The sequence below is a fragment of the Strigops habroptila genome, chromosome 11 (genome assembly GCF_004027225.2).
Source record: "Strigops habroptila isolate Jane chromosome 11, bStrHab1.2.pri, whole genome shotgun sequence".
NCBI lineage: Eukaryota > Metazoa > Chordata > Aves > Psittaciformes > Psittacidae > Strigops > Strigops habroptila.
In genome coordinates this window covers 38,824,372-38,850,651 of record NC_046360.1, presented here as the reverse complement: position 1 = coordinate 38,850,651, position 26,280 = coordinate 38,824,372, and the positions used below count along the sequence as shown (strand labels likewise).

Below are 26,280 nucleotides of genomic sequence, written 5' to 3'. Positions count from 1 at the left end.
GCTGCCCCGTGTTTAAGAGGAGCTGCTGTGTGCGGGGAAGCAGAAGCACGCACCATTACTGCTTGTTTGCTGGGCGTGTGGGGTGCGAATCGCAGCGGGTTCATCCCACGGGCCCCAGGGCCGTTTGCCGCGGCTGCAGCGGCCGGAACGTGCGTTTGGTCTAAATTCAGCGAGGGTAGATTTCCCGCCGGGAGCCGGCTCCGGGCCGCCGCTCCCCGACCGCCGCCGGGCTCTGCCTCCGCGTCCGCCCGGGCCGGGGCGCCCTTCGCTGGGGCGGGGCCGGGGGCGGGACCGCTCTGCTCCGCGGCGCCTTTTGCGGGGAGGGCCGGGCCCAGGTGTGGCGGCGCAGCCATGCGGGCGCGCGGCGGGAGCCATGCACTGGGAGCGCGCGCTGCTGCTGCGCCGCAACAAGGTACCGGGCGCGGGGGCGCTGGGGCGGCTGAACCGCCGGGTCCCGGCTTCTGCCGGCCCAGGGGAGACGTCGGGGCTCGGTCACCGCGCGGGGTTCCTGCGCGCTGAAACAGCGTTTAACTTGGGAGCTAAAAGCGGGGTTTGTCCCCTGGCACGTGCCACCCGCCGAGGCCCCCGCGCGCAGGTTCGCCGCTCACGGGCGGGCTCCGTGGGGCTCTATTTCTGCTTGAAGCTCTGGCCTTAGCAACCCTCTGGTTTCTGCTAAGCCTTGTCGTTGCTTTCGTGCAGCAGGTGAAGCCCTGGTAATAACTTGGGTTTGCCGTGCACTGATCTGTGTGGCTTTTGCTCTTCCACAGTTACCTTCTCTGTCTTTACTCACCGGCTGACAGAGCTGATGGCCTCATACCAAGGCTTCAGAGAACTCAGCCTGCCAAACGTGGGTGCCATGTCTTTATCTGTACTTGAGTTTTTGGTGGTTTGAGGCCATTAAGCTGGCTTAAGTATGAGAGGTTTTGCTTTTTTCTCAGCTTTTACTAGATGTCTGTAAAGCATATGAAGCTCAATTGGTTGGTACCATGCCCTGGGCAGCTGAAAAAAGGTGCATTTCTGCACAATTACATCTACTTGTCAAGTGTGTTAGCACAAAGAAGGATGGGGTTTATGTTAGTGAAGCTGGTAATTAGCACTTATGTGTGTCTCTCTCTCCTTGCCTAGATTGAGCGGTTGGACGTGAGCAGCTTAGCACAGACCTCCAGTGCTGTGGCCTCGAGCACTGATGGCAGCATCAACGCAGATTCTGTTGATGGGACCCCAGATCCTCAGCGTACAAAGGTGGCTATCACACACCTGCAGCAGAAGATACTGAAGTTGACCGAGCAGATCAAAATTGAACAAACAGCCCGTGATGACAATGTGGCAGAGTACCTGAAACTGGCCAACAACGCAGACAAGCAACAGAGTGCCCGCATTAAGCAGGTGTTTGAGAAGAAAAATCAAAAGTCAGCCCAGACCATCTTGCAGCTGCAGAAGAAACTAGAACATTACCATCGAAAGCTGCGAGAGATTGAGCAGAATGGGATCCCTCGGCAGCCGAAGGATGTCTTCAGGGATATGCATCAGGGTTTGAAAGATGTTGGAGCAAAAGTCACTGGCTTCAGCGAGGGAGTAGTAGACAGTGTGAAAGGTGGGCTTTCCAGTTTCTCCCAAGCCACTCATTCAGCAGCGGGAGCTGTGGTTTCCAAACCCCGGGAGATTGCCTCCCTCATAAGGAACAAATTTGGGAGTGCAGACAACATTGCTAATCTGAAAGACTCCTTAGAAGAAGGCCAGGAAGATGGGACAGGAGGCAAGGCTTTAGGTGTTATTCAGAACTTTCAGTCAAGCCCAAAATATGGCAGTGAGGAGGATTGCTCCAGTGCCACATCGGGCTCAGTGGGAGCCAACAGCACAACAGGGGGCCCTGTGGGAGCTTCTAGCTCCAAAACAAACACTCTGGATATGCAGAGCTCAGGGTTTGATGCAATACTGCATGAGATTCAAGAAATTCGAGAGACACAGGCAAGACTGGAAGAATCATTTGAGGACCTTAAGGTTCGCTATCAGAGGGACTACTCGCTAATAATGCAGACGCTGCAAGAGGAGCGGTACAGGTGGGTGCTTTGGTGTTGTGTTTTGAATTAAATACTGTGAGTTGCAGAGCACCAGTCCTGGACAGGACTGCTCAGCAGGCTGTTCCCAGCAGCCTGATTCAGATGGGAAGCTCTGTGGTCTTCTCAGGATTTCACTCTCCCAGCTTTGTGTTTTGTAAATGTTGTTGTCTTGCTGCTCATCTCCCTTTCTGTACAAGAAAGAAATAGTGAGGAAAAAAGGTTATTTTGTAGTGTTTTAAAGATACAAAGTTAAACCCAAGAGGTTTAGAACAGGGTCCCAAAAGACCAGGAATATATTGATGCAGTTACTGTTATCCAGATAGTGCTTTGCCCTGCGAATATCTTGCAAAGGTTGGGGTCAAGGCAAGAGACAGGGAACTACATGTGGGCAGTATCCTGACCCTGCCTCCTTCAGTGCTTGGGTCCATATCTACCAGAGAAAGAAAGCTCCAGCTTGCTTAGGGTTCTCCAAAAAGACATGGTCTTGCCCATGTGCCAAAACTAGATTATCCCCTTCCCTTCTGCACTCAGCCCCATAGAGGCAGGGTTCAATTAAATCAAATGAAATTAAATGTAAATATTGGCAGTGCTCTTGTCATGGAGGTCACTTGGCTCTGGAAGTGGGTAATCTGTGTTTCTGTCAGCCTTCCCCTTGCTGAAAGGAATGGAAGGGCTGAGGAGGTGCTGCAGTACTGCTGTCCCTGATCAGGTCACAGAGGAGAGGTGAAGGAAGGCAGTGTGGTGTGGCAGCCAGTTGCTCCTACCACCCCCAGGCTACCCCCATCTCCCTGCCAAGGAAGGCAACCCATGGAGATGCGCCAGGGAGCACTTTCCGTTCCCTTCCTTGTTGGGTGGGAAAGAGCTTTCAGTAGGCTGCCCTGTGCTGTCCATGTCTTGTGTCCTCCCCGTCACACACTGGGCACAAGGGCTTGTCTCCAGGCTCTGGAGGGAAGAGTTACCAGCTGCCCTTCTGTGGCCATTCAGGACACTGCAGCCTAAATCAATGAGATTCTTAAACTGCACTTCTTAAACTTCAAACAACAAATGCAAGGGACCCAAGTCCTTGTTCTGGTGGAGGACAGCAGGCTTTTGTAATAAGGTTGCTTTTGGGCTTTGTCACTTTGGCCAGGCTGTGAAGCACAACCTGTGAGGTTCAGCAGAGCTGCTGGGTGTGGGGACAGGTACCATGTTCTACTTGCTGCGTTGGTTTGCAGAGCACAACATGGAGCTGCCCTACAGCTCTTTAGACAAACTGGTGCCAGATCATTGGAAAAACATTTGGAAAGGCTTAGCCTTATAGGATTTTGTAGAGACAGCAAGCTTTCTGTGTCCTTTGCAAAGCTTGGATAGACAAAGCCAGCCCAACACCACTTCCTAATCTCGCTTTGCAACAATCAGCTATTTGGCTGAGAGCAGCGCCCAGCACAGCAACTTTGGTTCCTAGTGCCTCATTGTCACCAAGTCACATAACAGCGTGGTATGGAGTTTGATCTTCTGTTCCCCACCAGAGAGGGGTCCTGTTGTCTGTTGTGTGTAGGTTGTTGTTTCCCAAATACAGCAGCAGGCATTCATGGTGGAACACTATATGCAAGCACCGTACAGCTGAAGGAGTGGTCTGAAAGTATAATAGAAGACCCTGGGGACTGATGTATGTTGTCAGCTAAACTGGCTAGTTATTCCCTAACACCACATAGCAGGGTTCATGTAGGTCCTCATGCTAGTGCAGTATGAAGTCCTATCTGTCGTGTGCCGTTAACCTTTACTGAGGTGAGGCTAGAGCCTAACCACTCACCAAGACAGCCTGGAGTGAAAAGCTTCTGGGAGAATCTGTATTTGGCGTATAAATGTTTAAAAAGATAATAATTTAGACCTGCCATTTGGAAAGTTGCCGTAAATTAATTAAAGGTATGACCTTTAAAGAGGACCAGTTAAACCATATGAAGTGCCCTTGTCCCCACAGGCTCAGAGGTGAGCAGGTAACTGCATGATCTGTGAGGAGCTCATGGGTTAATCACAGTGAGATTAACACCTTACCGTACAAATCTAGATTCTTGTTTGATACCTTCTGTACTTCAAACCATCATGAAGATAAAAGCCAACATCACCTTGAGACCTGGAAGGTTACGTGATGTGTCTGAGGGCAGAGGAGGATTCTGCCTTGATGGAGGGGGCTGGCTCCTGTTCCCCTGAGCAGGAACGTTTCTAGTTCCTCAGCTCTCTTCAGAAAAAATGAGAAGATGGGAATAGAGGTTGTGGTTTGGAGCTGGGGATTCAAATTAATCATAACTGGCTTTAAAAGCCAGTTATAACTCTGCTCTACTTCTGGGAAGCTTTCAAAAACAAGCACTGAGTTCAGTTAGAGCTTAGAAGAAGTATTTTGGAGAAGCCTTTACTCACACCGAGTGTGTTATACCTGGAAGCTGGCAAAAGCAGGTGCTGTGACGTTTTCTGACCTGGTCTTTGTCCATTTCCTCTTTCTTAGATGTTCTTTTTCGCAGGTCCTGATCTTTTTTTCCTTGTGTGTTTGTGCAATTTCTGTTTATCAGCCATGGCTCACTTCACAGGTTTTCCATGGCCTCCTCAGTCTCCTCCCTCTCCCTGCTTCCAGACCTTGCCTATCAATCCACGTAGCTGCTGGTTTGTGAGCTGGCTCCAGGCAGGGACTTGCTGGTGCAGTCACTCCAGTTCTGCGGCTCCACTGCTGCGGTGTGGGGCTGTGCTGCCCTGCCTGCCTGCTGGCAGCATGTGCCAGCCCCGGAGCACTGCACCGGGGCTGAGTCACAGAGGAAGGAAGATTCTGGCGGCGCCTTGGCCTTCATTGTGTTTCTTCTGCACCGGGAGCAGGCGCTGAGTTGCCTGTTGCTTATCTCATCGGTGGGAAGGTGGCAATTGTTTACTGGTACGAGCAGGGACTTTCTGTGCCTATTGAGACTGAAATAAAGTTCCTGCTGAGTATTTTCATCTTGTGTGTCCCTTCAGGAACCTGTTTGTACGCAGTGAAATCATGAGCTCACATATTTGGAGTGTGGCCAGTCTGAGAGTTTGGATTTCTTCCCAAGCCTGGTATCCTTGGAAAGGATATTTAGGTCTCGCATGTTCCTGTCCACAGAAATCCATCAGCCAAAATACTAGATGCTGGTGCTGTCATTTGCCTGATTTTTGCTGAAGTCTGAGTGTTGGACTTCAGTCTGTTCTCATGATGTATTGTAAACCAGATCAATCCTCTGGGGTCTAGGGCGGTTGAAGAGGCTGTTCTGGAGTGTGGCCAGCAGTGAGGGCAGCGTGTTGGATCAGGCAGGTGCTCACCCAGCTGTGAGTTTCTTTACTCACCAGAATACTTACTGAGTGCAGATAAAATGTCTTTTTCATCTCATCTATCCCTTACATATGCTGTATTAGTCATGTATTTTACAGCTATTACTTTAAAATGCCTTAAAGCCATTAAAAAAAAATGAGATGGCCATTATTGTGTTTAGCCTTTCCCAGATCACATCCCTGGTTCCCAAGCACTGAGCCTCAGAAAACATGTGGAAGTGTGACATGGCTTTTTTGAATGGAGTGTTCCCATTTCCCACACTTCAGCTGAACACCTATCTGTGATGATCTCCAAGATACATGTGACAGCTGGCACTAGACTGTTACGCAGCAAAATTTCTGTGCAGGAGCTTGTCAGTCTAGAGGCTAGTAATATTTAAGAAGAAATTTCACATTTCAGCTAATGAAAAAATAATTCTTGGACTCCAATAAGGAGTTTTCCGTACTGGACATAAAGTGGGACTCGATCATTCAGGGTGCTGCAATATTCACAAACAAGTTTAGAGTCTGTTGTATAGAGTGGCATTCGTATGTTAGAGAGGGAAGTGTGAGTATAATCTTAACCTTCTTGACAGGTGGTATTTCTGTAATACCTCTGAATTAAATGTGAACCATCCTTCAGTAGGAAAACCCTGGCTTTGGGCTCTGTAAGTCACATGAACTGCTCTTAGCTTTTCAAATTTGAGCACCAGTAGAAAACAGCAGGAAAAAAGTTTTCTGAATTGTAGATAATGGGACAAGGAGTGAAAAGAAGGTAAATGGAGGAAGAGTAATTTCAAAACCAAGTGTGGGAAGGGGGTGTGTGTGGGGGGGTGTTTTGTTTTCTAAATAACCTGATTCCAGCAGCTCCCTAATGCCAGTTTTTGAAAGTGGGAATAGTTCTTGGGTGTAAACTGCAGCAGCTCCAGGGTCGAGCAGAGAGGTGAAGCATAGTTCAGGAGCAAGCCTGTAGTCCTGCAGGCAGGGCAGGGAGCCAGCCCTCTTGCAAATCACGTTAAACTCTTAACTATACAGATTTGCAGGGTTTCCTTATGTTTCCTGTAGATCGAGGTAGTTTTGAAGTTATTAAAATACAATCGTTTCTTGCTAGAGAACAGGATTTAAGCTGGCTGGGAACAGCTGCTTTATGAAGGGTGTCTTTGTGGGAGGAGGTTAAAAGGCATAATCATGATATTTTCAGAAATGCTTAAGTCCCTTTTTGTGTAATAAACCCCCTGGAGAATTTTGTAATATGTTAACAAACTGAATGTATTTCAAGTAACTGATGCTGCTTTTGAGACTTAGAGCGGGTTTACTTGTGATTTCTTGGTGGTTGGCAAGCTGATTTGTTTTAGGTTGGGTGGGAACAAATGGCAATATTAATTACCTGAGCTCCTTCTTCTTTAGCCAGTCTTTACATGGCTATTCCCTTGTTTGCAGCTTGTTGTTCCTGGAAAACCAGTTCTCTCGTGTGTCCTGTCTCGTTGCACAGCTCTTGTGGCACCTTCTGGGCTGAGCCGGGTCAGCTGGCAGTTGTCTCAGCCTCACTGCTGGTTGACCGCATGTGTTTCATTGCTGGAAATGGTCGTGCTGTGTCTGACTCCTCCTTAGTTTGAAGCAATATTGCATTGGGAATGTAAATGGAAATTCTCTTCAGACTTTTCAATTAAAAACAAAACCCAAGACTGTTTTTAAAGACGAGCTTTTGCCTACACAGCCTGAATATTTAGCTTGTGAAGCAGCAAAAAAAAAAAATCATTAAAAAACCCCCAAAACCCAGAAGCAGGATTTTTGTCTTGGTTTTAGAACTTGTAATTGAATTCATCATTCTAGATAAGTATTGTTTATTCATTTCATATGTGTGCGTGTATGAATTAAATTCAGATGGAGTCAGAGGGGAACTGAAATTAAAATGAGGAATTATCTCTTTGTTGAATTCCTTAGAAATTTCTCAGTTATTAGTATCAAGGGTCAGATGATAAGAGCTGTATGGTAAGCCTTTTCCATGCTGTTACAATGAAGAGTGGGAAAACCCCATGGCCGTGATAGCTGTACCCATTCCTTAGTTACCAGCACTCGTAATGAACCAGGAGTGAGAAGCAGGTGGGAAGCATGGTGGAAGGGGTGGTGTGGATGGTGCCCTGCTCACTGCTCCCAACCTCTGGCTGCAGCCTCGCTCTCTGTGTGTGTTACCTCTTGGAAGTAATAGCAATAATTGCCTGATTCTAAAAGGGTATTGAAGCACGAGTTACTTGTAAATATGGACTTTGAATTTAAAAAATGAAGCACTGCATACAAATGCCAAAGTATCCCTAATATATTTTGGAAGTGCTAAAACAACGTTATGGAGCTATCATTGAAGTCAATTTAGAACTCCCTCAATGAGGAACAAAATGGCATCTCTCAGAATTGTTGTAACTCAGGTTTTTTGGGCAGCCCTTGTCCTCAGGACTGCTCCCAGGCCGCTCACCAGCAGCAAACTGAGAAATAAGCCTGCAGGTTAATGATTCATGTGCCCTCCTTATGAATAATGTGATGGTCTTTGATAGTTGAGTTGCATCATTTGTGGGAGATGAAAAATAAGTCAGATATCCGTGTGACCTCGCATGCAGAGATCAGTCAGGGCTGTCATGTTCTCTGAGGCATCATCACGATTATTTTCTGTGTCATTTCTATGCCTGTTACTGTTTCAAGTGTAGATGAAAATGCTTAAGAGCTTATGGTATCGGAAGGGAACTGTTGGCTTTACATGGAAGTTTGGGGAATAACTTGCTCTGTTCTAATTCTGTCCTTGATTTCTTGCATCACTTGACAGTTGGTATTTAACCACTCTGTTTTTCCCTAGGACAGAAACAGGATTAACACTGCCTTACCTGGTAGAAAGGATTTCCTTAATTCCCAGTGAGAGGGCCTTACACTGTAATGCGTATGTGTGAAATGACTGAGGTGCCACTAAGTTGGCAGTAAAAAGTCTATGATGATCATTGCTTGGTTGTTACTGGTGTAATTTTGTCATCCTCTTCTCATTAAAGCTACTATACCATGTATGTCACTTCTAGATGTGAAAGACTTGAAGAGCAGCTAAATGACCTGACTGAGCTCCACCAGAATGAGATCCTCAATTTAAAACAGGAGCTTGCCAGCATGGAGGAGAAAATTGCCTATCAGTCTTATGAGAGAGCCCGGGACATCCAGGTGGGTGACAGAAGCAAGGAGACTCAAGTCCTGCCTTCAGCCTGCTCTTTCTGTAGCTCATTCACTTTTGAAAGACTTCTGTGGTTCAATATTTGGTTTTAATCCTTGTAGCTTTATTGCTAAACTGCATATGGGGAGTTCTGGAAGGGCCTTTATTCCATTTCTGGCCCTCGGGTATCTCTCGAAGGAACTTCTCTTGTGAGGGCTGTGCCTGTGCAGCAGCAGCAGGTTCACTTGTGGAGGGGAGCCTGCCCCTCCCTCCGGAGCAGCGGTTTCAATTCGGGTGTAGCAGAGTGGAAGCCTGCACCCACGTTTTGCACAGGTTTTGTAGGGCCATGTTTGAAAGTGATGGGCCATGAGCTAAGCACTTTTTTTGTAAAAGCAGACCTTAGGGTGTGTCCCTGTGTCGCTAGTTTTACAGCAGTGGTCACTATAGCTAAGGGAAAATGGCTTTGGGTATCCACTGCATTGAGTCAGAAAACAATTCTTTCTGATGGTCTTGCCCAATTAAGGAGCTGTTTTTAAAACAGAAGTTTCTTTCAGTATGTGCAAGACCAAAGCTATGGAAACAGAGGTGATGAAGTTGTAGGGTTTTCCGCAGAGCAAAAGACCCGGGAAATTATCTGGGCAGATGCTAAATATTGAAAAGAAAGGCCTATTCAGAAATGGGTCTGTCATCCATTTTAAGTGCTTGTTGTGCTAGTTTTAGCAGGCATCTCGGTTCTGATTGCTGATGTGAGATATTTATAGTGTGAGCAGAGCATTGTAGGTCAGAGGTCTCCCTCTTTCCTCCCCCTCGAGGTGCTGCAGCCAGGTGATTTCCTCTTCAGACAGAGCAGGCTGTGCTTTTGGCACGCTTCTAGATCCAGCTGCCGGTCCAGTTGGGTCGATGCTCTTCCAGGCTGCTCGTGGTTAGAACAGGCTGAGCAGTTTTGCACTATGCCTTCATGGACTGTTACTGAAGAGAAGCCCTCGCATTTCATTGACCTCCACTGACATGATGCAAAGACAGAGAAATGTAACAGGTGACAATGACCTTTAAGTTGAGGTTAAAATAAATCAGTGTCTGTGGACATTGGTGCCATGGCCTCTGATAAACAGGAGGCTCTCCCCTGGGGGAATGTTACAATACTCGAGTTTTGTTCTCCTCTCTAATTTAACACGGCAGGAAGAAGTAAGGTTCAAAACTTAAATTGAAGTGGGGATTTCTCAATAGTTTTTTTTAATCTTCACTAAAAGCGCTGAATCACAAAGTGTAAACTTGCAAATGGGGACAGATTATTCTCAGCTTTGCTGGGGAAAAGGTAAGTGTTGAGTTTTCTTGCATGAAAAACTAGTTAAGAGCATCGGCTGATGTTGCAGAGGAACAAATCTGATTGCAATGATCAATCTGAGAGAGACTGCTACTTGCTGCAGATTTCTAGATGTTACCTGATGGTGGCCTTTATGTCTGAGAAAAGCAACACTGAGGGAGCATTAATGGAAAAGCTGTAACTCGGTATCTCCAAGAGCAGAAATGTCTCATTGCATTAATTGCCTTAAAACCTCTCTTCTCCCTAGCCCACGCACTCATGTCATCAGTGTTGTATTGTGGGTTGGGTTGGTCCTCTTGAGGTTCAGCATGGTGAAAGGTCCATAAACAATCACCCCCAAGTCAACAGCTTAGAGACGTTTTGTCCAGGATAGTCTCCTTCCACATAGCTTTGGTTTGCCTCTTCCTAGAGGGAGTTTCATAAATCTCATGCCTCTTACCCATCTCCTAGACAGCTCCTTTCTCCAGCCCTTGCAGTGTCACCCAGAGCTATGGCAATGCCACACCATGCTGCTGTGCAGCCCCAGCCTTGGTACTCCTCAAACCTTTCCCTGGGCTCATGCTCACTAAGCAAGCAAAATGTGGCCAAGCCTTTTTGGTTAGTTGTTTCTGTTGATTTAGCTTTCTGCCAGGTTGACTAGAGAATTGAATGGGCTTACAGAAGGGCTGGGTAAGCACAAGCAAGGAAAGTGATGAAAATGGGAGGCTCTGGGAATGTGCATCCCAGAAGAGGAGGAAGAGTGCTTGCCAGACACAGCACCTTTGTCCCCTCAGTGGTCCCTTGAAACCAAAGCAGAAGTGAGCAGCTCACCAGGTAGCACCCCCCTTTCTGGACAAAGACTGATTGCTGAGGGCTGTCAGCATCCTGCTCCCTCTGGCTTCCATGCATCCTTTCCTGGCAAGGCAGGAAGGATGGTGAGGTCTCAGGTGACCACTGCACCACATGCAAGGGCAGGCAGCTGACAGTGCAAAGTGGCAGCTGAAGCTTTTAACAAAGCCTGACTTGTACCCAGCCTGTCACCTCTTTGTTGAGCCTCTCTGGTGTAAATGAGATGGTGCATTGCAGACTGCAGCACCTAGTTAACGAGGGGCTCCTCACCTTCATTGGCACAGCTGCCTGCCCTCCTGCTGCAGGATATGAAATCAGTGCAGTGACTCATGTCCTGCTCAAGGAGGGCCCTGGTCTGGCCTTGTTGGTAAGGTCACAGCCATGGGCTGGCCACCATGGGGTGGCCACCATGGGGTGGCCTGTGGGGCATTGTCAACCCAGCGGTGTGTTCTTGCTGGCAGGAGGCGCTGGAAGCATGCCAGACCCGCATCTCCAAGATGGAGCTGCAGCAGCAGCAGCAGCAAGTGGTGCAGCTGGAGGGGCTGGAGAATGCCACGGCCAGGAACCTGCTGGGGAAGTTCATCAACATCCTCCTGGCCGTCATGGCCGTCCTCCTCGTCTTCGTCTCCACTGTGGCCAACTGCGTCGTGCCCCTCATGAAGACTCGCAATAGGACGTTCAGCACTTTATTTATAGTGGTTTTCATTGCCTTTTTGTGGAAGCACTGGGACGCCATCACCGGCTACTTGGAACGGTTCTTCTCTCCCCCCAGATGATGGCGGCAGGAATCGGCTGCATCGCGTCCCCGGCGCTCTCGGTGAGCACGTGTGGCAAAGATTAGTCAGCAGCTACTGTGCTGAAGTTTTAAAGTGTCCGAGTGAATTTGTTTACATTTAGAATAACGTTTTTTCTCTGCAAGATGCATTGCAATAGTATTTTTTAGATTTTATTCAAGAACTCTTTTTGGCAAGAATCCTGGGTAATTTTTATGTAGCATGGTTCTCTTTGGATGCAAATCTTAAGATTCTTTAAAGTGTACAAAAGAAATAAATAAAATACAGAAATTTGGAGCATACCAATGGGCAATTTAAATTGTGGCTTGAACTACTGTACTAAACCTGTCAGGAAGAAGAGAACGTGGTTAGCTTAAGATGCACAAAGCTAAATCTAGTGCGCAGCCTTGAATGATGGTACCACAGCAAACCTGTAACACTAAACCTTTACTGTGAAGTCTGCTCACATTCCATGTCCAAATGTATGCGTTCAGAGTGGTTTCTTTCCTTAACAAGAGAAAAACAACGACCTATGGATCTCCTTCCCAGCTCAGCGTCTAGGTTCGCCATATGTGCTAACCTGACTTACAATAACTTTCTGTAAGGCTGCCTAACTTGGCTAAGCAAATGAAGTGGAAGCCTCATGCCATACGCAGTAACTGCACAGTCTCACTACAGTATTTTGAAGTAGTCCTTGAAATACTTACCTTTAAGCAGAAGCCCTTGGTTGCACTTTTAAGGTTTTTTTTATGTATGTATATTCACAGATTTGAAAAAAATCCGAACAGCATACTTGAAGAGTGTAATACTCCAACTCTCAGTGCTTCCTTATTGTTTCTAATAGGATTTTTTATTATAATTATTATTATTATTATTGGGGTTTGGTTTTTTGGGTTTGGTTGGTTTTTTTTTTTTTTGGAAGGGGTTGGGAGGGTCATTACTTTTTTTTTTTTTTTTTCATTTTTTTCCTTTTAAATAAAGAAGTGATGTTTTTAAATTAAGAAATGCGTGAATAATTGTGAGCCGTCTTGTCCTGAAACAGTTTTGAGGAGGACAGAGGGTAGTTTCTAGTGCCAGCCTAGCTGAAGCGCAGCGCTGTTCATACGCCATTTATCTGCCTCCTGAGTGTACAGATGCAGCATCATGAGAAACATCTGTCTCCACCCATTGTTGTCATGCAGGGCTTTTTTTCCCTCCTCCCTTTTCCAGATGTGAAGGAGAGTGTGTTTATATTTCTCATTTGCTTGTCATCAGTCATACCTGGCCTCAGGATAAGAACAAGGAATTTTTGTTCATCCCCTCCTGGGGAAAAGACAGATTCTTTTAGGGAAAGAAATACTGAATCAACAGCCCACTTAAAAGAATGGTTGTCTCAGAAGTATCTTATTTAATTTTTAAATAAACCCCTAAAAAGTGAAACCAAAGTTTTCCTCCTGTCAGGCTCTGGTAAGATCATTTGTGTGTCTGTGTCGAGGTCTTTGTATGCTGTATTTGTGTGGTGTGCCATAGGGAGCATCCTCTTCCTCAGCCATGGGGGCAGGTACTGGGTGTAGATGCCTTTCCAAGGCTCTAAAGGAAATGTCAGCTTCAACTGTAACTCTCATGTCCTAGCAGCGTGCCGGTGGTGGTGACCTGCTGGTACTGGCAGCCATGCCTCATGTCCAGGGCGGCTGCGTTCACTCTGTGCTGGTTTTTTAACTGGCGTCCCTTTTACCAACCCAAGGTTCAACTTTTGTCCCCATGAAATCCAAACAGAGTCCAGGATTCTCTTTCAAAACCATTCATGGTGTTAGATCTTATCTTTAAGTTAGGTCTTACTCTTTTCCTTCCTTCCAGGCTTAAGTTCCCTCTAGGAATCAAATGTTGCCTAAGTGACCTAAACCGGTTGAAGTCATACGTATACATATATGGAACATGCACATCACATGTATGCACACAGAAGCCTGGGGCTTTGTGCTGTGGTGCAAATTCTGGGTTCTGAGAAGTTCCCTCAAAGTAGGTAAACAGCTTTGAGGGTCTCTGATTGCGAGCAGGGACAAGCCCTCCACTGTCCCACCATCCTTCTCCCTTCAGAGATGCTGTGTTTTGTCCATAATCGCAGGAAACTCAGGTACCTCCTTCCCAGGGACCCCAGCACACCCCTGTCACCATGTGCACTGGTTGCAGCACACCCTTGTCACCATGTGCACTATCTGCTCCTGTCCTACTTAAAACACAAATTGCCAATTGCAACTGACTCAAGACAAAAATAATCAGCTTTCTATAGAGTTGCAGATAGAGCAAAGACTGCGTAAACATTCCCTCCCTCGGCCATGCTTCTAGCTCCAGGGAGATTCTGTTCTGTTTAGCACCCTTCTCGGGCTGGTTCAAATGATGTGGGTAACTATCATCTTCCCTTATGTAGTTATTGTCAGAAACAAAGGTGTGAATAACTGTAAGAACTGGTTTGGCACATAACTGAAAAGCTTTGTTGCCTTTATTTCTGAAACCCTGCCTTTGCACCCATTTTCCTCAGTTTTGATCGTGCTAGAATTGCTCATGGTAGGTTTTTATGTGGTCAAAGCAGGAAGGAGTTGAGAGCCAATGGATCTGGACACGCCGCTCATCTGTAGTATTTGAAGGAAGTGTTTGTCCCTCCTTTTGTTTATATCCTAATTTACTTTAGTGTCTGAACTCTGTGTCATCTTCAGTAAATACCACTTGCTACTTTGCCAGAAGGCGCAGGCTTAATAGAAACGTATCACCTCAAAACTGTTTGGTGAAGGCCATGTACATATGGTTCTGGACAATGTCTGTCTGTCTGTCTGTCCCTTTCTCTCTCGACAGTTTCTTCCATTCCAGAGAGTTGTCTGCAGTAATGCCATTATGATGCTGCATCCACTTCTCATATCCCAACACAACTGCCGTGTGTTTTGCCTTTTGCATTAGCAGAATGTTTTGGGGTTTTCCTCTCTCTTCAATTTGAAGGTCTGTGATGATTTCTGATAGCTGAACAATGATTATATTGTTGGAAATGTGATTCTAGCTTTAAAGCTCCCTTTCCTTGTAAGTGGTTGTGTTTGCTTTCTTGATGAAGCGTTTCTGGATGACGCATAGAAGACAGTTCTGCCATGGATGTGAGTGTGCGCGTGAGTACTTTTCATTAGCCTTCCTTATGGATGTAAACTTTTTAGTGACCATCTCTGAGCTGCGGAATGTTTCCCAGAACATTTTGTATTCAGAGTTGAAACGATTCTGAAGTTGCTTAGATACGTTTAGCACGTAACAACTTGGCTTATAAAAAGGGAAGAAGAAAAGAGGTAGAAAAAAAGTAGCAGCTCTTCATCGAAATTCTGTGGTTCAGATGAATTTCATCTGTTTCCCTCAATATAAAGAAGAAAGAAAGTCTTGATGCAAAAAAAAAATATTTACCATTTTAAATTTTATCAAGTTTTCTCTCAAGCTCATTAGTTTAGTTCAATGTTACTCAGCATGCTCACAGCAAGTACTGAATTGGTCTGTTCCAATCCCATGGGTTCTTAGGGTCTGATCAGATTCAATGTTGACTTCTGTACGTGTTGCACTGGGACAGAAAAACACTGTCTTTCAGCTTTGAATTTTTTTTTTTTTTTTTTTTTTTTAATTAAAAAAGCAGCATTATAGCAGAAGAAGCCAAGCTACAAAGGGGTTCAAGATTGGATCATTTTGCCAGTTTTTAAGTGAATTCTGAATGTGGCTAAAGAGTTAAACTCCCTGTGTGTCTGTGTTGTGTATGCCAGGTGGTATAGTAGTAGGCAATTGACTTAGCTGTAAGCGTGGTTTAAAAGTGTAAAAAAAATTAAACAGAAAACTCACTTGCACGGGTTGAAAAGTACAGAAATGACACTTGTGAACGTAACACTGTAGTTATAGATCTTAAGCTGCTAATTGTTGAGAGAGATTTACATTTGTCTTGTCCGATTGCCACAGATTTATCTGTGACACTTTTACTGTATATAAAAAACTTTAAATAAAGACCTCAGCTATTAACACTGGCCTAATCTGGATGTTTCCAAAGGGATGGGGAGGAGAGAGGGTGGTCAAGAAGGAAGTGGGGGATGTTAAAGCTGTGCTGAGACCTCAAAGCTTAAAATTTGAGCAAGTTCTCCATAGATCCGGTCATCCAACCCCATCCTGTGATCAGCCATGCACCACCATTGGCTGCGTTGCTTGGTCTCTGCAGGCAGAGGAGGAGGAAGAGCAGCACTACATCCTTCCTCAACATTTCCTTCCAGTCCACCTGGAGTCTGGAAGCCACTCCACAGGGTCACCACCATTCTCATCCCCACAGATGCCAAGTTGGCAACAATTTTGTGAAGAGGAAATGGACCACGTCGTTTTCTCTCTTTGCATGAAAAGATGGAAGTGCTGTAAACCCAGCAAGAGCTCAAAAAGCCAAAGCAGCTGCTTGCAACAGCAGGCGCCAGAGTCTCCCCACAACCAGAATGCAAATTCCAGCAGTTTATGGATGAGGCAAGTGCATGGGGCTGCTTTTGCTAAAGCTGCCTGGCCCTAGACAGGATATGGTGCTAGGTGTGAAATGCGGTGCTTCTGCATGCTTTTGGAGTAGTCACCTGGTCGGTGCTCGTTAGACTTGGTGTGGTTGTTGAACGTGGCTCAGGATCAATAGGACATGATGACTGAGGGTGAAAGCAGTGGCCACCTCCCACGCCAGCATTCTAATCCCATAATTCAGAGGATTAGGAGTTGTTACTCAGCTTTTCAGTTAGTCTGTGGGAAGCGGTTTGGTAACTCCACCCAGGTCCAGGGAGACAAACAGGGATGTGGCAAGGGTACAGCTATGCTGGGCTGTCACAGTGGAGATGAAGAATTGGCTGATCTTTCCCACTGGAGCAGTCATTCTGATGGGTCAGATCGCAACACATTGATGTGTTGGTGGTGGAAACGGGCAACCAGACAGCTCCCTACCGCAAGACTTCTGTCTTCAAGTTGTTTTTTAGCAAACACCAAATCCACTTTCTCCTGTAAAAGGCAGTGTTGATTAGTGGTTTGTTGGCCTCAGTGGAGCCCCCCCCTGTGACTGGAGTCAGCAGAAATGGGAAGTGGATTCTCTGCTGCCTGAGTTAGCATGAAGCAAAATATCCCAGGGCAAACCAGCTCTGCTGGGTTGTTCATTCCCTACCCAGATGCCCCTGGATTTAAGAATAAGAGTCACCACATACGCATGCTTGGCCTTTGTTCGAGCCTTGTGCCAGCCCTGGCCCAAAAGGACACAATAGGGAATGCTGATGCGACATAGGAAGCGCTGCCTGAGGAGAACAGCAAGAACAGGGTGAGAAGCTGCAGTGTTTCCAGCCTCCCCCGCCAGTGCAGGTTTGCCTGTAGCCCTGCCTGTGCACGGCTGACATCCGGCTTCCCTTGCAATCAAGAGGCCTGAAGGAGTTTGAAAGTTCCTCCACTGCACTCACAAAAGCACCTAAATCCCACAGAGGTCAACTACCAGATCTCAGCCATGACAGCCCTGAGGACATCGCTGTCTTGTTTCATGGTCTGAAGAGAACTTTTTTGGCTAGCACCGGCTGTGATGTGCAGGGAAGGGGAGCCCTAAGAAGTGGCCCATGAGCTTGTGGCCAGCAGAGTGAGGCAGGTGAGTGTGACACCGGGCAGTGAGTGTGACAGCAGGCTGCTCCATCTCGTCATCAGCTCCTCAGTTCCAGCCGGTTCAGGCATGGCTGCCCACGCATCACCCGTGTGCTTCTCCAGCCCTGTAATGGGAACACAAACCCTGGGTCACGACAACTCCCATTCACCCTTGGGCTGGCTGAAAATGTCATTGGAGGGGAGATGCAGGCACGGGTGAGAGAGCTGAGGGCGGGAGCTGCTCGCTTTGCTGTGAGCGTGCTCGGCTCATCCTCGCCTCGGGCACACCCTTGGAGCCAAGTGGGGTATTTGGGAAATTAACATCCTGCTTAGAAGAGATCCTGAGAGCAGGATGTTAATTAAGGATGAGAGCAGGGACCGTGTGATCCCAGCAGGTCACGTTTGCTGGCAGAGCACTCCTCAGCAGAAAACATCTTCAAGGAAATAACATCCCTCTGATCCTCCTGATGCTGTCTCATGCATCCTGAGGCGGTTGTGATCCTCGCCATGGGTACAACAGCGCTCTGCCAGAGTTCCCACGAACTTCGGCCATGTTCCTTCCAAAAACCTTCCTTTGAAAGCTCCCTCGCTTGTTTCAGGCCATCTCTGCTCCTGCATTGGTCACGGCTGCATTTCCCCCGCTTTGGAAATTGACTGTAACAACCATCGGCTGGTGTTCGCCTGCCCCATCCCTCCCTTTCCAACCGGCAAATGCAGCTTGTCGCTGGGGGGGGGCGGGGGGCCGGACCGCGGGTGCCCCAAGCCCCAAGGGGCGGGAGATTCCCACAGACCGGGCAGCCGGGACGGGGCCTCCCGCGGGGTCTGCTCTGTATCACCCTCATCCAAATCGGTTTAATCACTGGGGTGAACGGGGCGGTTTAATGGTTCTTATCTGAGTTACGCCCACCTAAAGAACACCGGCCCTTCCCCAGCAAAAACCCTCCCCGAAAGCCTCCCGTGGAGCCGGCAGCGCCGGGGCCCTCCGCCGGCTCCTGCTGCCCGGCGCCGAGCTGAACCCGGAGGAGCGAGACCGAGTTGACCTGGCCCGTCGCGCCCCGGCCCCGCCTGGAGGCCCTGGGCCTCCGCCAGTCTATGGCGCTACCTCGTGGCGCCATCTGGGACTGCGCGCCCCGCCCTACCCGCGGTCTCTGGCGGCCCCTGGCGGCCGCTTGGCGCCACTGCCCCCAGTCCCATTCCCATCCCTCCGGGTCCGCTGGTCCAAGCCCCCGCTCGACTGCAGGCCCCGGGGCGGGCCAGGGTGAGCAGAGGCCTCTCCCGCTCAGGCTCGCAGCCGCTCTCCGGACGCTGCACACAACGTGTCAGCACAGCGTCAGCTCCCGTGTCTCCGCCGAACGGGACCGTGCGGCTCCGCGCCGCGGCTCGGGAGGGAGCTGCTCCAGGGCATAGTTCATGGCACAAGTTGGTGGTTCTCAACTCAGTGCGGGCAGGGCTGGCAGAGGCAAGCTGCCTGCTTCCCCGGGGCGAGATGGACCTGCAGACGTTCCCCCTGAAGATGCTCTTTCCTGTTAACAAATGCCCATCGTCTTTCTGCTGTGTCCCCCTCCCAGGTGCTGCTCACAGCTCCCACCTGCCAAGTGCTAATAGTGCAGCTAATTACTGGGGGCAGGGTGGAGACACAGCTCACGCTGGGGAGGTGGTGTAGAGGGCAGGGTGAGGGCTGCTCGTGGTGAGGAAACAGGGCACGGCTGGGAGCTGGTACAATCAGGGTGCTAACCGGGAACTGCCTTTTAACTGGGCTGCTAAAAATCCTTTCCTTCTCCCTATCAGCATAAGGAAATCTGAGGCTCTGCTGTCCCAGACAGGCTTTTGTTTTGCTCTGGTACATGCACAGTGGCAGGAGCTGCTCATGGACCCAAACACAGGATTTCACTGACTCAAAAAGTAAGTAAGTGAGCTGGGATGTCCTGTCTAACCCCCAGACTACTCAGGTCCTTCTATGGGGGCCCATGGGGAAAGCTCAGCCCCACAGGATGTTGCCTGGAAAGCCTATGAGCAGAGACTTGAGCCTGGGACTGAGACCCAGTGGCTCTGGGGATGGTGGCTTGCGACAGGACTTGATGCTGGCACAGCCTCTTGTGAAGCCTGCAGCCAGCTGCTGCAGAGTGCTGATACACAGGAGCATCTGCTTTTCCTCTCTGCTGTGCTGGCTGTTAAGCACCATGTGTATGAAGAGGAGAGGCAAAGATGGACTTGCCCAGTCTCCATGTTTGATACAGAAACACAGGCAAAGTACAGTTTGTAGGTCGAGATAATGGCTCTTGCTAGGCTAACCTAAACGTGTTTTACATACAGTGACCAGGAATGATAATGGCAGCGGAGTAGATAGATAGCTACTGTTTGGGTTACAAAAGGGCTTTTATTTGATTACGCTCTATTTGCTTCCTCTGCCTCTGGATTCCTGCAGTGCCGGCGCAGGGCTCACCAGTGCCCACAGCCCAGGCTTGGTGCCGCAGGGCCTGTGATGCTCCAGCCTGCACCGCTGGCCTGGCTCAGGCCCCACGCTGATTTCACTTTGGCACTCGGCAGAGCATCTGCTGCTTTCTATTTCTAAGACTTCCCCTTGAGCATGTGCCTGGGGAAGCTGCTGTGAGGCTCCGCTGGTGGGAGACTGCTCTTTCCCCTCTGGGACAGCGGCATCCAGAAGAGTCTTGAGTTCAGGGACAGGCAAGGTCCACCGGGACCATGGAGGTCCTCCCAGCTGCACCACCCAAGCCAGAAGGCTTCACACTGGGGCCTCCCTTGCTGACGTGTCTCCCCTCAACAAGACTAGGGATGGGGCAGTAGGAGGTCCATCCAGGGTGCCCCTGTGTAGCCAGGGAGCTGGCAGCCCCACTGAGGCCCCCAGTGCTGCGTCAGCCACCGGTAGCTCATGGATCCAGTGGGGGAATGGGGATGCAGCACTGATGCCCTGAGTGCCTCCCCCTGCAGCACCAGACCCAAGGCACAGGCTGAGGACCAGTGGCCGGCACGGGCTCACTGCCTGCCCCGCTGGTGGCAGCGCATGAGGCCCTGCTGGATGAGCCCCACGTTTGCTCCCACAGGCTGGAGGTTTGGTGCTGGGCCCCAGCCTGGGGTCTCACCCCATCTGTGTGGGCTTTGGGCAGGGAGCAGGGGCAGAGGACAGCAGGAACTAACTGTTGTTCCTTGCCACACTTCCCATTTCTGCTGCTTGTGGCCATCCCTGTAGCCCAAAGCCAGATCATGGCTTTTAAGGTGCTGGTTTTGCTTCTCCATTAGCACGCCTCAGCCCTGACTCACTTCCTTTCCCACCGACGCTCTGCTGGCAAATGCAGCAGGAGGTCCCTCCACAAGCCCTCACCCAGGAGCCTGGAGCGGCTCCTGTTGTGCTTTGGTCTGTTTCCTTCCACATGAACGGTTTCTGTGACTTGCCACTTCACAGACACACAGGCTGAGGTTCAGGATATTCCTGTGCTCCCCTAAACCCTGTTCCCCACCATGAGCAAGGTGGGGGATCAAGCCCACACTGATCAGTGCTCTTATTTGTTTCTGTTTATTGCTGGCTTTGAGTCTGTGGGCTTTTGCCCAGGATGTTTGATTTTTTGCCCAGAGCATCTGGAAACCCTGAGAATTTCATGCGGTGCACGTCGTTGTCACAACATACAGGTAACCCATCCCTGCCCTTTCAGAGGGGAGGATCTGGGGAGGGCTGAAGATTTTCCCACAGAAGCTTCTAACACATGCTTGAAGCTGTGGCTAAGGATGCATCCACTAATATTCAGAGTCTCCTGCCAAGCAGCCTGGCAGAGCAGCCTCCCCAGCCAGGCACAGGGAGTAGAACGACATCCCTGAGGCCACCACCAGCACAGAGGCAGGTCTGGGGACAGGGCTCTTGAATGGGAGCTCGGATGCTGAGGGGCCTCTCAGTGAGCCCACTGCCGGGCGCGGGGTGCCCGATGGTGCAGCGATGGGCAGGGTCCTGCTCCCCCAGCGAACGGGTCACGCCAGGCTCCAGCCGCTGCCTAAAGTCTCTGAGACATGGAGTGATTCCGATGCTCCCGGCAGCCTCTGGTGCCTCCCCTCAGCCCCACAAGCCACAGGCAGAGCACAGGTTTTGTCAGTCGTGTTCATCACATGAAGCCTGGTTGCTTTTCTACCCTGATTTACTATCAGCTTTGACAAGCTCTGTCTCTTGGCTCCTCTGATACTGCCAGCCGTGTCTAATGCTGTTGATTTGATAATATATCTAATCTGGCTTTCCCGAAAACACCCAGTATCTCAGAGCTGCTGTTCTCCTACTTGAACCATCTTCCTTCCTTGTCTTCTTTCTATCTGTCCCAGCTGGGACCAATCTGTCCGGGAAATAGTCCAATTTGCTTCCATCTGATGGAAGCAGATCCCAGCTCTGTTCCCTTCGTCTACTCTGGAGTTAATATCAGCCTAGGTCATTATTTTGAAATCCTTCATTTTCCTCCTCTGCATTTTTGCTGCTGCTTTTCTCCCTCAGCAGAGGCACTGGCAGAAAAACCCCTGAACACCTTTTCCTTCAGGGTTTTAGCAGAGCAACCACCACCCACTTGGTGCCACACAGACATGGGAGGTCTGGACAAGATATCCCCTGCTTTTTAGACCCTCCCATGGTCCGGGGAGGAGCACCAGTGTCCTGTGTTAGATACAACCTAAACTAATGGGTCTGGGCCAGGCCTAAATATCTCTGCAGGCATCCACTGAGGGCCAGGGGCACTCATCAGATGCAGAGACCCTCGAGCCTGCAGCGTGGTGCCTTCCATCACACACCTCCTGCAGGTGCTGGTCGCTGCGTGAGGAGGCCAAGGTCTCTGTTACTTGGTGGTGTGTTACTAAAGGACCTCTTGGTCCATCCACACTCTCTAGATGGGACAGGACAGGGCCTTCTGAGCTCACTGTCATCCTGGGTGCAATGCACCCATGTGCGACTGAAATGTTCCCATTGAGTGCAACGGGCCTTTGCGCTTTGGTTGCTGTGCTGCAGACAGAGGACAGGCTGCCACGTCCAAAATGGTCACTGTGCTTTTTCTAATTCAGAAGTGGTGAAAAGTGAATTGCTGCTGAATTGTTTAATTTATGGATCCACAAAGTTAATTAAGCATGATTGATAAGCCACTGCCAGAATGAACCATAGCACAGGCTTATCTCCGTGGTGCCCGTTTGTGCGTTTAAAGACTGATAGGAGAGCCAAGAAAAAACTCCAGACAAAAAGATAAGGCTGAAGATGCATGGTGATGTCTTGGAAATTTAATTTAGCAGGGAAAATATCCCTTTTAAAACTACATTATTAACTGCTGTTAAGTGAGAGCCATTTGGCCTTCACGTGCTGTAGATGAATTCAGCCAAGTTGTGTCAGAGCTCTGGGGTGCTCGGTGCGCGCCACCAGCCAGGCTTCTTCCCGGGTGCGCTGGGTGCATAAAATCCTCATGATCGCTTTGCCATGGGGCTTCTCAACAGAGGCTGCAGCTGGGTTATGAATCACATTAATCTGTTATGTGAGCTGGTTTCACACCAATATCTCTGGAGGGAAAATGCTGGAAAGCTGGGGGAGGGAGAAGAGGGGACGTCAGACACAACCACCCTGCTTGCTGATGGAAATGTTTCTCCCTCTCCACCAGCTGATGAGTAGTCCTAATTCAATAGAATGGAATGAAGTGGCCAACATGAAATGTACATGTTTTGTTTTCACATCCAAGGCTAACATGGCCACAAGTCATAGTCTGAAGTGATTGGGGGTGTTATCAGTCACACAATCTGACATTTTGCCAAAAGGTCTCTTTTGTCTCTTTTCTGAAGTGTGAAAACAAGGGATGATATTTCTTGTGTGCTGTAAAGAAAAACTGGGTTGCAGAGTCTTAAGGAGCCGTCAGAGGAAGGAAACCAAAGAAGGAAAGAAAAATCAAGACCTCTTCCTTCCTATAATCACACAAATACTGAACTCTAGGACACTTAATGGAAAACATTTTAGGAAGCACCTGAAAAACTGCCGTGGAAACTTCCCAGCCCAGCCATCATATTGTCTCCTACATCCTTTACTGGGATAATCATGAGAAAAATCAAAGAATCAGATCATAATTTGGTATTTTTCTTTATTTTGTATGTATTTATTCAGTTGCCATTAATAACAATAAAAATGAAATTACCCACCCATAACTCTGAGTTCCCTTGACGCTTAGTTAAAGTACACAATTATGCAAAATAGGCAGACTCCCACTGCATGTTATCCTAAGCAGCAAAAGCATAAACCAAACATAAGCCCCTCTACAGAGACAAATTACTCACCCATCAAAGGAATTACTCACTGTGGACAAGTAGACTTTCACAAGGTTGATTTTTAAGTGTGCAGATGAATGTTACAGCTGGTAAGAATTCATTAGTCAATGAATCTGCAGCAATGGGAAAGATAAGGAGACAGATTTTTTTTTTTTTGTTCTAAGTGGAGAGGGTTGTGTACTGTGCTGCTTGGAAATGAAATGCCCTATTCTCTTCCTTTCTCAAATCAGGAAGGTGTTTACTCCTGTGTTTAGCTTTAACTCACAATTAGCTTGTGAAATTAAATTCACAAATTAAAAAATTTGAATTAAAAGAAATGGTTTTTTTCTCATTTCCTTGAAATTAAAAGAATTACTTGCTTTCTTTGATAGGGTTTCATTGTTAGACATCTTGCAAAGGCAACTGCTCCCTGAGAGAGTGCAATGAGAGCCAAGGTACCATAGATGCCTTTTTCTCCCTCAGCGCTCTGCCCTTTCTCTCCTGCTGTGCACAGAGGCAGGGGTCTGCGTGACCACCCTGCAGCCTGGCTGGTGTGTGGCTCTGTTGGCATTTGCCAACATCAGGACTGATTAATGTGCTATTGAAAACCATCACCTCCTGGTCCTGGACAGCCAGCCTGGTCCCTCAGCTCTTCCCAACAAATTGCAAATCTGGCCTTGCAACAAGCAGCTCCCCACAGCAGCCTTCCTGCAACCCAGTAAACAACATATGTGAGGATGAGCTGGGGAGGCTGCTATAAAGGCACTTGCTGCTTTCAAATCCTGGCTCCCGCGCCGTGCAGACCTGCTGTTTTGGCAAGCAGAGTCCACCTCTTGGCAGCTGAGCACAGAGGTTGAAATTCAGCCTGTGTGGTGATGGCTGCAGAGCGCCGCAGAGTCCCTCCGGGTGAGGGTGATGAGATGCAGCAGCAGCAGAGCACACCTGGGCATCTGGCTGTGCACCCCATGCTGGAGCCTATCCTGTGGCTTGCAGGTGATATTCACAATGTCTGTGTCTAGCACCTTTACCGAGTGCTATGTAGACATAATGATAACCAAAGCTGTGCTGGGACCAGCTTCCTCGGTTACTTGGCGTTTCCTAAATCCATTCATTCTTCAGTTGCTTCTTCTGAGCTTCCCTCTCCCTCCCTCTGCAGGCTGTGTCCATGGAGGAAGTGCACATGAAAGGAGGGAAGCATTGGCCCCTTAGGGAGGAAGTCGACATTGGCTTTTTTTGTCTGATTGTGGAACTAAAAGCTCCAGCCAGGAGCTGTTCTGATTAAGTTTTGGTGTAAAACAGATGCAAAGTTTCATACAACAAGTGGCATAGGGAAACATATATTTTTACATGCTGTCTTTCTCCCTCTCTTGCATGGGACCAGAGCTATTAGATCTGAAGCTGATTAAGTGTGAGACCCCAGCACAACAACAACAACAGTGTTGGTCACCAGTTTCTTAATGATTGCCTGGGAGCTGGAGTGCAATGTTCCTTTGAAATACAGGCCACAAACAAGCTCTTCCCATTTTTTACTTCCCTCACCCTTTCTATCTTGGAGTGAATGAAAACCAAGTTTGCTATAGTGCCAGATCTGCAGCCAGTTACATCCAAAACCTTACGTGAACTTCCAGCTGCAAGAGTTTCCAAGTAAGGTGAAAGCTAGCAAGTGAAGTAGGTTGGACAATTACACTCATTTGTCTGCCTTGTTTTCATTGAAATAATTCAGGCAGGGCCAACTCTGTTACTTGGATTCTCTAAGGTATAATTTAGGCATGAGATGTTTACAATCAACCTCATTTGCATCAACTATGAGGAAAACATGGGATCTATTGGATATTTCAACTGGTGGGTTAATTACTAGTTTAACCACTAACATTTATTCAACCTTCTGCATCTGAACAGCCACTGGCCCAGATCCTGCCCCTCTCGCTGCAGTGCTTACACTGCAGATTTCATATAAGCGAGAGGATTGCAGGACAGGCCCTGTGGGTGCGGGTCTAGCTTTTGAATTGGTGCCAGAAGTGGGTGTCTAACTAAAAGCCTTAGGAATGTTAGATCTGCTGAGAACAACACACGCTTCCTTTTTGCAATCCCAGGAAGGAGCTTAAACAAAGATACTGTTTACCCTGGGCCACGCTCTTGTCATCCCCGCTAGCTGCTTAGCAAACAGCTTGATAAAATCACTGGAATTGTGAGATAGGAAACCTCCGCGTGTGTGAGGAGCTCAGGGACTGGCCCCCAGACTCTTTTGTGAGCACTGCACAAAGAAGTCTAAACACTGCTAAGCAAGGCTAAAATGAGCAATGCAATTGATTGACAGTTTTGATTGAAACCAGAAGTAAGTTTTGCTGCTTTTTTTAAACCCAGGCTTAAATAGACATCACTTAGAAAAAGGACATCGATAGAAAGATAAACCCAGTGCATGAGTGGACCCTGAAGGTGAAAAGTACCATTACGTAGGTTAAAGGAGCCTGCCCTTGTAGGACAAGCTGTTCTCTGTGCAAAAGGACAGAGAGCACCGGGAGCGAGATAAGATTACGAGGTCAGATTCCAGGTTATGGAAACCTCAGTGGCCTGCTCTGTTTTGGGCACCTCTGTGAGGGTTGCAGGAGAGAGCCTAATGAGTGCCGGCTGTGATAGTTTTGGTGCTATTGCACCTCTCCTCCGGGAACTGACCCAAACCTGTTGGCTAATTCCTATATGCCAGCAGCTCCCTGGGTGGGAACAAATGTTGGGTATTTAGCTGCCTGGCCTGAAAGGACTTGCTGGCAGTGAGGAGAAACATCCCATATTTCATGACACACCCAAAAGTCACCTAGCGAAATGCCCATTTTCCCACCATGACTCCTGACAGATGCTTGGTCACCTCCCCTGAATGGTGGGAATGGCCAAGGCACTCTCTGGGGACACTGGGCTTGGCCCTGAGCACTTGGGGGGCCCGCA

The 26,280-nt window shown here is 48.4% G+C and overlaps 1 protein-coding gene across 11 annotated transcripts in view; it reads left to right on the top strand.

The window, feature by feature from the left end:
* The window catches only part of TMCC1 (transmembrane and coiled-coil domain family 1), an 85,844-nt gene extending 70,368 nt beyond the window's left edge, over positions 1-15,476 (top strand). For 5 of the 11 annotated variants that reach the window (XM_030501258.1, XM_030501250.1, XM_030501251.1 and 2 more), the window contains 3 exons: positions 1,126-2,060; positions 8,414-8,549; positions 11,152-15,476. In XM_030501258.1, coding sequence (XP_030357118.1) covers positions 1,522-2,060; positions 8,414-8,549; positions 11,152-11,466 — 990 coding nt within the window. In that variant the 5' untranslated portion in view covers positions 1,126-1,521 and the 3' untranslated portion in view covers positions 11,467-15,476. The other 6 variants (XM_030501256.1, XM_030501261.1, XM_030501255.1 and 3 more) reach the window with 6 other exon arrangements.
* The last annotated feature ends 10,804 nt before the right edge of the window (positions 15,477-26,280 follow it).